The sequence below is a fragment of the Desmodus rotundus genome, chromosome 5, assembly GCF_022682495.2.
Source record: "Desmodus rotundus isolate HL8 chromosome 5, HLdesRot8A.1, whole genome shotgun sequence".
In the NCBI taxonomy this organism is placed as follows: Eukaryota; Metazoa; Chordata; class Mammalia; order Chiroptera; family Phyllostomidae; genus Desmodus; species Desmodus rotundus.
Window position 1 is genome coordinate 99,783,920 of NC_071391.1, and position 13,359 is coordinate 99,797,278.

At 47.0% G+C, this 13,359-nt stretch overlaps 1 protein-coding gene across 9 annotated transcripts in view; it reads right to left on the minus strand.

Moving 5' to 3' along the window:
• KANSL3 (KAT8 regulatory NSL complex subunit 3) overlaps positions 1-13,359 on the minus strand; it is a 41,369-nt gene that overhangs the window by 6,668 nt on the left and 21,342 nt on the right. For 7 of the 9 annotated variants that reach the window (XR_011651224.1, XM_071221511.1, XM_071221514.1 and 4 more), the window contains 16 exons: positions 12,744-12,875; positions 12,380-12,496; positions 12,050-12,151; positions 11,870-11,941; positions 9,056-9,130; positions 8,728-8,885; positions 7,267-7,330; positions 6,632-6,832; positions 6,271-6,427; positions 4,760-4,837; positions 3,188-3,379; positions 2,675-2,759; positions 2,121-2,251; positions 1,152-1,261; positions 515-737; positions 40-173 (listed from right to left, as the gene is read on the minus strand). Coding sequence is in view for 8 of the 9 variants with exons in the window: in XM_071221511.1 (XP_071077612.1) it covers positions 40-173; positions 515-737; positions 1,152-1,261; positions 2,121-2,251; positions 2,675-2,759; positions 3,188-3,379; positions 4,760-4,837; positions 6,271-6,427; positions 6,632-6,832; positions 7,267-7,330; positions 8,728-8,885; positions 9,056-9,130; positions 11,870-11,941; positions 12,050-12,151; positions 12,380-12,496; positions 12,744-12,875 (2,031 nt within the window). In the remaining variant the exon portion in view is untranslated. The remainder of the gene's footprint in view (positions 1-39; positions 174-514; positions 738-1,151; positions 1,262-2,120; positions 2,252-2,674; positions 2,760-3,187; positions 3,380-4,759; positions 4,838-6,270; positions 6,428-6,631; positions 6,833-7,266; positions 7,331-8,727; positions 8,886-9,055; positions 9,131-11,869; positions 11,942-12,049; positions 12,152-12,379; positions 12,497-12,743; positions 12,876-13,359) is intronic. The other 2 variants (XM_071221513.1, XM_071221512.1) reach the window with 1 other exon arrangement.

Below are 13,359 nucleotides of genomic sequence, written 5' to 3' on the forward strand. Positions count from 1 at the left end.
TGCTGGAGCCTGTGTCCTCTGTGTCCCTGGCAGACTCACCTGTGAGTTCGAGGGCAGCACCTGGGAGGTGGACTCCTCGGACGGAGCTGCTCCTGGGCCCATGGGGCTCAGTGTGGTGATTCGGCTTGGTTGCCCACGTAGGGTCAGAGTAATGGTGGTGGGGACCTTCAAGCCTGAGAGAGAGCAAGCACAAGAGATCGTTTTTTTGTCACATCTCCACTTTCCTTTCTTGGGAGTTTCTTCCCTACCTAACACATCTCCCTCCGACCCCCCCCTCCCTGGCCTCCTCCCCAGCTAGATCATCTACACCCTACCAGTCATTCTGAAAGGCCAAAAGGAAATAGCCCATGTTCTTTCAACCTCTCTAGGGGATGGACCCCCACAAGCTGAATTACTGAAGGTCAATGCCAAGACCATGGTTGGGTCCAACAGCATGCCTTGCCCATGTGAGAAGGGAAAGTTCTGGGGAAGATCCTTTATCTGGGAGTCCCCATGGCTCTCAAGAAAAACTCACCTGATGCTTGGTTAGAGATCTGAGCCAGGCCAGGGAGGCTGCTTGCCAGCTTGGCGAGGCCCCCATTGGTCAGCAGCTGGTGGATGGCTGTGGGCTTCCCACCAGGAGTGGCACCCAAGGAGGAGAGAGTGGTGGCCACAGGAATGGTACGGACAATGGTGCTGGTGCCTGTGGTGATGGCACCCAGGCTCTGTATGGGGGTAGGCAACTTCACACTGGTGGCCTGTGGGACACACAAGCCCAAGTGATCAGAAGGTGTTGCCCAAGAGCCATGTTCAATTGTGGAGGGCCCACGGCATGTTATTAAAGGCTGCCATGTACTGAGTGCCCACCACATGTGAGTACTCTCCTAGGCACTTTCCATATATTATCTTACTGTGTCATCAAAACAACTCCATGAGGGAGGGACTATTATTCTCATTTTATAGACAAGGAAATAAAGATAGAGAGAGGTCAAGAAACTTGTCCAGTGTCACAGAGCAGTAAATAATGGAGCCTTAACCTTTGGTAGCTCCCTGCTGGGAAGTCAGAGGCTGGCTGAGCTTGACCCAGACTCCAGACTCCCTACCAAAACCAACCGAGCTGAGGAGGTCTCTTCCCCACACCCTGCCTGGCCCAGAGGAGGGCAGATATGCACCTGTGGGGATGGTCCTGGGGAGGGATTTGCCGGGAGACCAGAGGTCTTGCTGCTGATATCCTGCAAGCTGAAGCTGAGGCCTTGGAGGAGGCTGCTGGCTGAAGTGGCCCCTAGGAGGTGATATGACAGACATCAGCACAAACTCAACCACTTATCCAAGAGCAGTCATGCCCATCAAACCTCAACAATCAGGCAAATGCCTATGCTCTTTCCCTCGGACATTCCCAGCGCTCCTAGTGGAGGCCAGCCAGGACTTCTCCCCAGCACAGCTGCTGATCACCCACATACGGTCGGGTCTATGCAGATCCACGGCCTTGAGTCTCTCTGCACATCCCAAACTGCTGCAAACCACCCACCCTACAGTTTGGACAGTTTTAGGAAAACCAAAAAGAGCTTCAATCCCACTTTTCAGAACTCTTAAATTCCCTCACTTCTTTCCAGGGAAGAGGAAGGACTTTTTAAGCCAAGAGAATCCCAAGTACCTGATGTACACCTCATTTTGCACATAGCCCAGTGTCCTCAAAGCAAAGAGAAAGGTCCTCTTGAAGAAGAAGGGCTCTGCTGGGCTCAGGCAACTAGCCTTTCAAGTGTCAGGTGTGGGTGGAGAAGGTGAGGAGACATGCATAGGCAGAAATGTCTCATTTACTAATGTCCAGTATAGCACCATTTCCAGTTTTATTCAACCAGATATGTTTATAAACACAGAAATGAAACACAATACCTACATCTCCCATCAGTGATTTCTCCTCCTTACATTACATGATACACTGCCCGCAGACTGGGTTGTTTACTCACTAGACATACTAAGGCCAAGAACTTCATGCTCCTTGAAGCTAACTCCAGCTTCTTGTGGAGCTTCCCTGACAAGCCCAAGACCCCAAAGAGTGTCTTCCAAATTCAGCTCCAGGCTGCTTTCCCAGGACCGCCCCACAGCAGTGTCCCAGAATCTGCTGAGGGGCCCCCCGATACCTGGGAGGGAGCTGCTAGGGGAGGTGGCCACTAAGCGGCTCTGGAGTGTGTGCAAGGGACTGGGTGCGTTGGTGCTGGAGACCACGGCGGAGGCTGGGCTGGCTGACACACCCCCTTCAGAAGCACTGGACCTGGACACAAAGACAGGAGCTCCATTATCTGAAGGTTGGAGGGCAGCAGACCCTGGCAACAGAGGGAAGGTCCAGAGCAGGGCCCAGCAAGGTTTCAGCAATGGATTTAAGGCTAGAACCTTTGGTTTCTTCATCCCACCTTCTGAATCCAGCCTCTAGTCCTTTTAGAAGTTATGCCTAAAAGTAAAGACTTCAAGCCTTGAAGCAAGAGCTATGGGATGCTTTGCAAACTTTAAGTAAAAGTGAACTGAACTCTGAGTTGGCCCAGAAGAAAAATAAAGGTCCCACCCAAAAAGAAGTCACATTCCCCAAACTGACAGAATCCAGAATCTATCATCTTCCCAAAAGCATTAAAATGAACCAGGAAAAAAAGATGAAGAGAGAGAAGGGAAAACAGACAGACAGACCAAGAAATGGACTCACTTGGTTGTGGTGAGAAGCCCTGTGAGCTCCTTTGCCCCTGCTGACGCCTGCCCCAGTGTCATCGTGATGGGCTTCCCTCCCATGGCTGCAAAACAAAACCCCAAGGCTGCCAGTTAGTCCTGTTTGGTATGCAAAGCAGTATGGACAAAGATCAGAAGATGAAAAATGAAGAGTAACTACATGAGACTAAGGAGAGCTAGAATTATTGTTTTCCTTCCACTTTCTAAACTTTCTGGAATATTTTATCTTTAATTGAAACAAACAATAAAACCCCAAATATATGATGCACTGAATGACCCCAGAGCTTCCTCGATCTCCATCCTGCCTCCCTGATCCTGATTCAGATCAGGTCACTGCCCACCTTCCCCATGGGCCACCTCGAGGCCTCTGTTCCAGGTGCCTCTTGCACTAAAGGAAAGGTGGAGCCCCCAGCAAGCAGCCTCAAGAGGGCAATGCTGTGTGCCCTGGGAGAGCTCAGTCAGTGTCTATTAAAACAGGTCAAGGGAAACTCACCTTCTGGGGTTCCTCCTTGTGAAGGAGTACAAGACCCTCCGGTTGGGTCCCCTTGGGAGATAAGGGACACCTTGATCTTGGGTCGCTTGGAGGTCTTACTGCCAGACAGAGGACTGGAGGGATGGTGCCGCTTCAGCTGGACCCTAACGTCTTCTTTCTCTGCTTCCTCTGTTTGTTCTGATGAAATGGGAACTAAGAGATAGAGTTGGGGTAAGGTCCTCCACTGTCCCAACAGACAGTGAGACTCGGGACCAGTACAAGTACAGCTGTGCATGGGGACACACAGGAGTACCAGCCACTCATGGAGCACACTTCGAAGACAATGGTCACTGCATAAGTGCACCTCGTCCAGCCCCACCTGAGGTGGAACTCCACCTCTCCCCTCTCCAAGAATGGTGCCAAACCCATTCCTCATTCTGTGCTGGAGTCAGGAAGGGGGTTCTGAATTGTGGAAACAAAAAATCCAAGACACCCAAACCCAGTCTAGCAAAGGCCAACCAAAACAGGCCTCACTGTAGTGGATCTCAACAGTGCTCCCCAGACTCAAACGATGTGATCACTTTCCTGTTTAAGCCCTCCCCCACACGACACAGCTGGAGGGAGGAAACACTCTAGGAAAAAGCAATGGAGGAGCAGGCTGTGCAGTCTTCCCTACATGGGAGGTTTTCATAGGGCTCTGCGTCTCCCTTGCCCTAGGATCCCAGGGTTGAGGGTCTGCTTGCCACACGGGGGCAATGAGAAGGACTGCCACCAGGACTTCAGGCTAGCTTTAAGAGCTCCTAGGCAAAGGATGCCTCAGCCAAGGTACCTTTACAGCTCCTGCCCCAAAGTAACAGGGCAACAGTGGTACATGTCACAACCTAGTCCCTAGGTCCCTTGTACTAAGTGCAAAGAAAAGCTGCCTGTTTACACATAGGCTTTACCCTCTGCTGAATTAAACAGACTCATCCTGCACAAGGCCAAGCCTTGTTATCACTCAGGCTTCCTCATAGATTCCCTTCTCCTTAAACCCAGAAGCTCCCAGGCCCCAGTCCTTCTAGTTAGCATAGGCCATCAGGGGTGGGGTGGGTGGAAAGGCAGCAGTCCCATGAGAGTAGGGGGCAGCTGGCATGGGCCACAGGGAGCTGCTCTAGACCACACTGAGGGGATAATTAGTTGGAAGAATTGTTTAGGGGATAAAGGCATCGACTAAAATAAGAATTAGAAAGAGGTAATAAAAGGGAAAGGAGTTACAGTTTTATGCTGGTAAGTGGCTGCAGTGGCCAGGATGGAGGGAGGAAACCAGAGGCAAGGAGAAAAACACCAAGGAAACGGGCGCAGAGGCAATGGCCACAGGCACACACAGAGAAGCAAAGCCAAGAAGCACACACACAAGAGACAAAAAGAGAAAAACACCATGAGAGGCAAATAGAAAGAACAGAGAAAAAGCAAAGACAATAGAGTAAGCAATAGGAGTCAGCAAAAACAAAAAGAATCAGAAGATAGAAAAAGGCAGAGACAAAAGAACAGGAGGAAACCAAACAAGGACAAATGAGAGACCCGCGTGGGGAAGCAGCAGAGAGCAATACTCACCAAAGAGACAGGAGGAGGTGCCGGGAGGAAGAGCTTTCCTCACCAGCATATTCTGTTTCAGAAAAGCAGCAAACTGTGCTGGAATGAATCAGAAAGAATTATAGAATCATAGCCAGCCAGAGAAAGGAGACAAAAGGAGTAAGAAAAAGATATGAAAATGTTCTAGAAAATGGTAAACAGGGGCTATTTCTGGAATTACTGAACTGACTTTGTTTTCAGCAGCTCCATGGAATAACCTATGAATTGAAAATATAGATGCACCTGCCTCATGGAGCCACTACCAAGATTCACTTAGCGACAGCAAGTCAAGCGTCAGGAAGAGACCCTCGCACTCAGTAAGGGCTCCATAAATGTTAGCTATCATTGTCCCCTTTGCCTGTGAGCTCAGCAAAGCCAGAGGCTCTGGCTGCTGCTCCCCCATGATTCTCTGGGTCCCTTTTTGAACCAACTCACCAATCAGCCTTCCAGGACTCCTTAGATTCTCGAGTAATTATCTCCTCTAGAGCCATTGCACACAGCTGGCTCTCTCTTCATCAAAAGCCTAAGGGGACACCACCCACCCAGAACTTGGCTCTGGTCACCACTTAAGAAAGCCCAGGTCACAAGGCATCCACATGGACCTTGAGGGCCTGGCCTCTTTTTTGCCTTCATCTTTCCACTTTTGCCCATTGGCTCCACTAAAGGAAACCCAGAGGAAGTAAACAGCCCCATCACCTCCACCCTTTTCTACTCGACAGCCAGCTCTGGCTGCTGCCTCTTCCCTGAACCTCAGGATACATGCTCCTGGACACATCATCAAACATCAGTGCCCAAGAGACCTCGTCTCGGCACTGCCCAACTGAATCAAAGTTGGGGGAGAGGTAGTCAATGTTTCTCCTTCTCTCCCCACCCGCCAAATTCTCCCTTTGCTGGAGCTTCTAACATAGCAATCACTGACCTCCAAACTTTAATTTCAATCATACCAATGTATTTCCCAGCCTAATCTAAAACCTATCTGCAGAGACCACAATAAACCTTGCCAAAAGTCCCAGGGTGGAAATTTTAACTCTTAAGAGCAAAACAAAGAAGAGGCATGATGCCAGTTAAGTTGCCCTAGAATCGGGTGAATAAGCCAGTCACCCCGCCAACGTGACCTGGAGAGCTCCCTGACTGCAGGAGTGTCTGGGAAGGCCTGAAACAGAAGCTGTAGCTTCCCCAACTGTGAGTTAGAAAAATATTTGAGGCCAGTATACATACAGTCAGCTCAGAGAACCTTAATGCCCACAACACCAAGACAAAGCTGTAACAAGTGGGATGTTACAGCCCCATACACGCAGACCTCGTGTGATGTTCTATCCTAAAAACAGCCCTCGGTATTCATTTCAACCTAATTTTGCTGGACAGAAATGTGGGAAAGGTGCCTCTCACATGCCCCTGAAAAAAGCTACAAATGCCAGTACTTTCCAACTGCCACATGATGTCAACTGCAGAGGACGAATTCCAAGAGAGGCCACTGAGCCAGGCACCTGTACCTTGAGCTTGTTTGTGGGTTAGCACAGCTTCTGTCCGCTGCACATGTCTCTTCAGCAGCTGAGAGCTCCCGGTCTGACTGGACTTCTGGGCAGAGGCCACAGTGGTCACTTTGGTCTTAGGACTGGATGTAGGGCTGCTGGACACACTGGAGAGATCCTGAGCAGGGTGAGGAACACAGGAGCTGAGCCAGTGTTGTCTGGGTTTGGCCACCAATCAGCATGTCCCCTAGAATTCCCTGGTCAGGAATTCTCCCTGAGGGAACTCAAAGGCCTACAGCACTGGCCCAGCATACGGGAGTCCCCAAGAAGCCAATGTGGTCCTCATTCCCCAGCAAAAGTGCCCCTTCCCTGCCCATATTACCTCAGAGCCTGAAGGGGAGGCAGGCAGCCTGGCAGCTGGCGAGGCGGGTCGACTGCCCCTCTCGGGGACCTCAAAGGCCAGGTCTCTGCGGGCCACATCCCGAGGCTTCTTCTTCTTCTCAGCATCCTGGTCCCGAGGCTCAGCGCCCACATGCCCCTCAGCACGAGTGAGCACGCCAGTTAGAAAGTCCACAATCTCATCCTGGTGTAAAGATGGGCCAATGCCTGAGTCCTTGGCTGGAGAATAGGAATCTTGCCAACAGTTCCAACTAAGACTAAGTAAGTACCTTGGCTCTGGCGTCAGAGGTGCCAGGCCCTCCCAATGTGCATAAAACCTGGCATCAGAGACCAGTAGGAACCTCTGTGAGGTGGCACCCTGGGGTGGTTATGTGCCACCATTCCCCCAGTGAACCCATTCACCCCAAATCTTTTCCTACATCTTAGCTCATTACTCTCCTTTCCCCCTTTTCTCCCTTTCTTTTCTCTTTTTCTTTGCTTATGATAAAAGGTTACCAACCAGAGGCCCCAGGGGATAACCCCTCACCCTTTAGAGACAAAGAGGCTACTGCTGATAAGCCTAAGCCTAAAAGGCTGCAGAAAGAAAGCCTAGCTGAGCAAACACACAAAACTGTGTACCTGAATGCACCTGTCCACCATGCTCTGAGTCAACCCTTCTGATTTCTTCTTTGCTTTACTTATTCTAAAAGATAAGAAGGAGGAAACCTTCTAAATATTTCATGGCATCAAATGGAGATAAGAATGAATTTCTCTTCTGTAGGTTACTTGGTAGGCCCGGGAAAGAAGACTATGTTAGCCCTCAGGCAGGTACTGCAACCTCTCTGAACCTCAGTTTCCACATCTGCAAAATAAGGAACCATAATGCCTCACTTGTAGAGGTGGATGATCACACAAAAGAACATATGGGAAGTGCTGGAACTGCACATTCCCAAAGTCCTATACCTATGGCTTCACAGGCTGAAGATCTCACAAGTCCCCCAACAGAGGCCCAAACCCCAAGAAGTTGTCGAATAACCAACACTAGAAGGAATTCTCTCAAATGTCTCTGGATAAGAAAACAATAAGGCAGATGTCAGCAAGCACCCACTGCTGAATCTATAAAAATGAACATATTTAAAAAAGGAGGCCCCATAAATAACACAACCTCTTTTTCAGTATATTTCACAGAAATGTAACTAAAGGCTCTACAGGTAACCAGTCTTATAACAGAGGAGAGGCTGTCTCAATAACTAATGGTGCGTTTACAAAACCCTCTCAAACTCTGGCTGTTTATACTCCAAAATATATACAAGGTGTTTAACATGAATAACATGTATTCATATTCATCCTCAGTAAGGAACAAAATCTAAAGAAATGCCTACCCCAGTGAAACCATGATGACAAAGACTGTATTTACAGGGTCTCAAAGTGTCTTCTCCCCACAAGGTAACTACCAATTACAAAGGGAAAATAGTAACTTTATGGTAGAGAAACCTGGCAGATGCTACCCTAACCTGTGATCAAGGTCAACATCACCAGTGATAAGACAAGTCAACATCATGTATCCTCTGAGGGGGTGCACTGACAGCACCTTGCCTCTGGGCATTCGTTACTGCCAAAATATGTATCTTCAACCTAATCATAAAAAAATGTCAACAACCTAAATTGAGGGACAGTCAACAACATAACTGGCCAAAAGTCTTCAAAAATGTCAAGGTGATGAAAGGACAATGATGGACTGAGCAGTATCAAATTAAGTAAGATAGAGAAGGCATGGCACCAATAGCAACATGTGATCCTGGACTGGATCCTGAACCAGAGACACTGATGAAATCTGAGTCTGTAGATGAGATAATAGGATCATATCAATGTTAACTTCCTGACTTTGATAATTATATGTTGATTATTTAAGATGTTAATATTTGGGAAATCCAAATGAAGGGAATATGGGAATTTTTTGTACTATTTTTGCAAAATTCTATAAATCTGAATTAGTTAAAAGTAAAAAACATGTTTTTAATGCCCCTTTTCAGATTTAGTCTGAACCAGATCAGCCTATAGCTACCTGCCTCCCCACCTCTCACGAATGGGACTGCCCACCTGAGATTATCATCAGCTCCCCCAACCACCACCAAACTGTTTTCAGCCCGAATCTTCTCCCGAAAGTCCTCCATGGTTTCGGGGTGACATTGCAGGGAATTCTGACCAATAACAAAGAGGACTGGAGTCTTCATATCCAAGAGGGGATCATCCACATCCTAAAACAGGTAGAGGGTTTACAATCAGCTAGTTCATATTCACTGAGCACTGCCCTGGCCAGTCCACTCAGGAGGTTGGCTGGGCCCCCACAGTCACTGCACACCAACTTGGGTGAGGCACGAACTCCCTTCTCTCACCTGCCCAGCAATCAGTGGCACCCCATACTTACCCCTCTGGGACCATCCACAGTAAACAGAGGGAACCCAAGGCAGACAACTGCAGTGACATACTCCATCACCGACACCTAGAAAAAATGGAATGGTTTGTCTCAAGGTCAACTGCCTTCCTACCCAGAACCCAGAGTTGGCCCAGATCTACCAGCCAGCCCCATCTACCCCCCAGGAATACTAGCCACGGTGGCAGCAGTAAGAGTGTAGAACAAAGGTGTGCCATTCTACAAGCAGCCACCACCTGGAAAACTAGGGCCCTCAGAGGACCCTAGCGAAGCTGAACCACAGGATGGGAGATTTAATATTTCCATCCTGTCAATTCCCTAGACTAGAGGTCTCCTGCTCGCTCCCACCCCACTTACAGCAAATATCAGGAGAACACAAATGCTCTTCTTCTGCCATAAGTGAAGAAAATCTCCCCATCTTGAACTTACTGGGTAGCTCCCAGACACCCCAAATTTCTTAGAGAATTCACTGTCCTGGCACCAGGGCAATGAGGAGATAACCTTCTCCTCTCATGGCCCGAGATGTCGTGTTTGACTAGACCACAGGAGGCAGCACAGACTTTACTTACTTGATCCACTTGAGAATGGGGGCTCTGGACAGGTCAGGGACACTCATGCAAACTAATATTCACACAAATGGTATGTAAAATAATAAAAAGCTTCCTTGATGTCTTAGAAAGGGGTAGAATATGAACACAACAGCAAATTCCAGAGTTATTAAAATTTTTGCTGTGCTGGCTGGTGTGGCTCAGTGGACTGAGTGCTGGTCTGCGAACCAAAGGGTCACAGGTTCAGTTCCTAGTCAGGAAACATGCCTGGGTTGCCGGCCAGGTTCCCCACTAGAGGGCACTCGTGAGGCAACCACACCTTGATGTTTCTCTTTTTTCTCCCCCTCCCCCTCCCCCTCCCTTCCCCTCTCTCTAAATAAAATCTTTAAAAAGAACTTTTAAAAAATTTTGCCTACAAGAATTGTTTTGTTTTGCTTTAGGTGGGAGAATAGTACTTATGTTTGGAGGGAAAGAAAGGAATTTTTTTTCATAGATGCTGAAATATACATGAATGAAATGATATGATATTTGATATTTTCTTCAAAATATCAGCAGAGAGAGAAAATGGGCAGGGATAACATGAAGAAATCCTAGCTGTGAACTGATCACTGGTAAAGCTGAATGAGGACCCTTTAAGTTTCTATTTAAATTTTTCTTTTTTTTTTGATATATTTATTGATTATGCTATTACAGTTGTCCCAATTCTGCCCCTTCACTCAACTCCATCCTCCCCACCCCCTCCCTCCCACATTCCCCCCCTATAGTTCATGTCCATGGGTCATACTTATAAGTTCTTTGGCTTCTACATTTCTTACACTATTCTTACCCTCCCCCTGTCTATTTTCCACCTATCATTTATGCTATTTATTCTCTGTACCTTTACCCCCCTCTCCCCCTCCCAATCCCCTATTGATAACCCTCCATGTGATCTCCATTTCTGTGGTTCTGTTTCTGTTCTAGTTGTTTGCTTAGTTTTCCTTTGTTTTGGTTTTAGGTGTAGTTGTTAATAACTGTGAGTTTGCTGTCATTTTTACTGTTCCTATTTTTGATCTTCTTTTTCTAACTCCCTTTAATATTTCATATAATAATGGCTTGGTGATGATGAACTCCTTTAACTTGACCTTATCTGAGAAGCACTTTATCTGCCCTTTCATTCTAAATGATAGCTTTGCTGGATAGAGTAATCTTGGATGTAGGCCCTTGCCTTTCATGACTTGGAATACTTCTTGCCAGTCCCTTCTTGTCTGTAAGGTCTCTTTGGAGAAATCAGCTGACAGTCTTATGGGAAGGCCTTTGTAGGTAACTGTTTCCTTTGCTCTTGCTGCTTCTAAGATTCTCTCCTTCTGTTTCATCTTGGGGAATGTAATTATGATGTACCTTGGTGTGTTCCTCCTTGGGTCCAGCTTCTTTGGGACTCTCTGAGCTTCCTGGACTTCCTGGAAGTCTATTTCCTTTGCCAGACTGGGGAAGTTCTCCTTCATTATTTGTTCAAATAAGTTTTCAATTTTTTGTCCTTCCTCTTCTCCTTCCGGCACCCCTATAATTCGGATGTTGGGACGTTTAAAGATGTTCTGGAGGTTCCTAAGCCTCTCCTCATTTTTCCGAATTCTTGTTTCTTCATTCTTTTCTGGTTGGATGTTTCTTTCTTCCTTCTGGTCCACACCGTTGATTTGAGTCCCAGTTTCCTTCGCATCACTATTGGTTCCCCGTACATTTTCCTTTGTTTCTTTTGGCATAGCCTTCATTTTTTCATCTAGTTTTCGAACAAATTCAACCAATTCTGTGAGCGTCTTAATAATGCAGTGTTTAAAACACTTAAAAATGCAGTGTTTTGAACTGTGCATCCGATAGGTTGGCTATCTCTTCCTCACTTAGTTGTATTTTTTCTGGAGCTTTGAAGTGTTCTGTCATTTAGGCCATTTTTTTTTTTTTTTGTCTTGGCGCGTCTGTTACTTAAAGGGGCGGAGCCTTAGGTGTTCACTGGGGCGGGGTAACACTGGTCGCTATGCTGTACGTGGGGGAGGGGCCGAGAGGGAGCAATGGCGCCTGCTCCACTCTCTACCGGATTGCAGTCATATTTAAATTTTTCTGCAATGAATTTTAAAAATAAAGTTTGTATTTTACAGTATAAAATCTAATTATGTAAGTCCAGCATCTAACACTATGCTTGAAACATAAAAGAGGACCCCACAGACGCTATTAGCAGCAGCAGCAATATCCTATCCCAGGATAACCTCCAAGTAAGGTGGGTGTTACTTACATGACAGGCCACAAGAGCTCCTGTATTCCAGCCAATCAAGATAATGGGTTTGTGGGGGAAATGGCTGTGAATCTTTGTAGAAAGAGAAAGAAGACAGTTAGATAGGAGGCTAAAGATGGGTGTAGAAAAAGCCCAGAAGGCTGGGTATCCCCCAGTGAACTCAAGTAGGGGCAGTCTCACCTCCAGCACTTTGCTTCTCACTGCCCCAATCATATGTTCAAGACACTGAAGAACTCCTACCCCACTTCCATTGTTCAGCAGATGGGTAGCTACAGGGATGACCTAAAGGAAGGAGGAAGTGGCAGCCATGCCAGCAGAGGTAAGTTTCAAGTCTTCTCTCACATCTGCATAACCTACCCTAGATTCCATCACCCTGGATAAGCACTATCTGAATTCAAAACGAAAACAGAGCTGGGGAAGCTCCACATTTAAGTTCATTCACTTTGACCCCCTGCTGCATTCTGTTTATATTCCTAACCATGACAGAATTCCTCTTATCCCCATACATACCTTGCCCAAGCAGGATAGCTGAGACTGCCAGAAGCGGTGGCGGCGTGAGGTGGGAAATGCAGAGTTGGAGGGCCCGGAGGAGGCAATGAGAATGAGTGGAGAGCCAGGGAGTTTGCTCTATGGAAAAGAACGCCACCAGAGAACCAGGGAGTAAGAGGTGTTTCTCTACAAAATGTGAAGTGTCCCCATACCTTTTTATCCCAACCAATGCTGACTAGCCTATGAAACTATGTTAAGCACTATATACAACCAATTATCAATTAAAAAAGTTAAACAAGCTACTTACTATCCTCTTGCCAAAGTTCCAAGACCAGATTCTAAAAATTCCACAGGCCACAGCTAAGTCCTGAGCCACCCAACTTACCGGTTTGTTATGAGAAAGCACTCCCACAGCAGGGTCCCAGGGCCTCTTCAGCAGGAGGGACAAGGCCTCAGCTCCTGCAGCCCCAGTCTTTGTGTTGGACGACACAAGCATCCGGTCAATCAAGGTAGGGATCTGGAAGGAAGAACAAAGGTGCTTCCAGTGTGAAGCAGGAGACCTGACCACAAGCGGCAATCAGGTGGGCCACAGAGCCTCACTATGAGCCAGACAGACTCCAACTGTGCCTTCTGAACTTCACTCAGGAACAAAAATACAAAGTAGATGGCTAAAAAGTATTCCTCCTGCCATTAAAGGTAAATGGGTACAATCCTTTGGAAAAACACCTGGTGATATGTATCAAAAAACTTAAATTTATTCCTATCCCTTAAGAACCTTTCCTAAAAATTTTATCAGAGATACGTATGTGTGTGCAGCACTCATGCATGCACACTCACACATGCACACACACATGGAACTGGGGTTAAACAAAACACAAATTCATTCTCAACAACAATCAAAAAGTGGAATCAATTTAAACACATATACAAGAGAATGGTTAAGCAAATTATCTACATAGTTCAACATTAAGGGTTAATTTTAAATGTTTTTAAAAATTTGT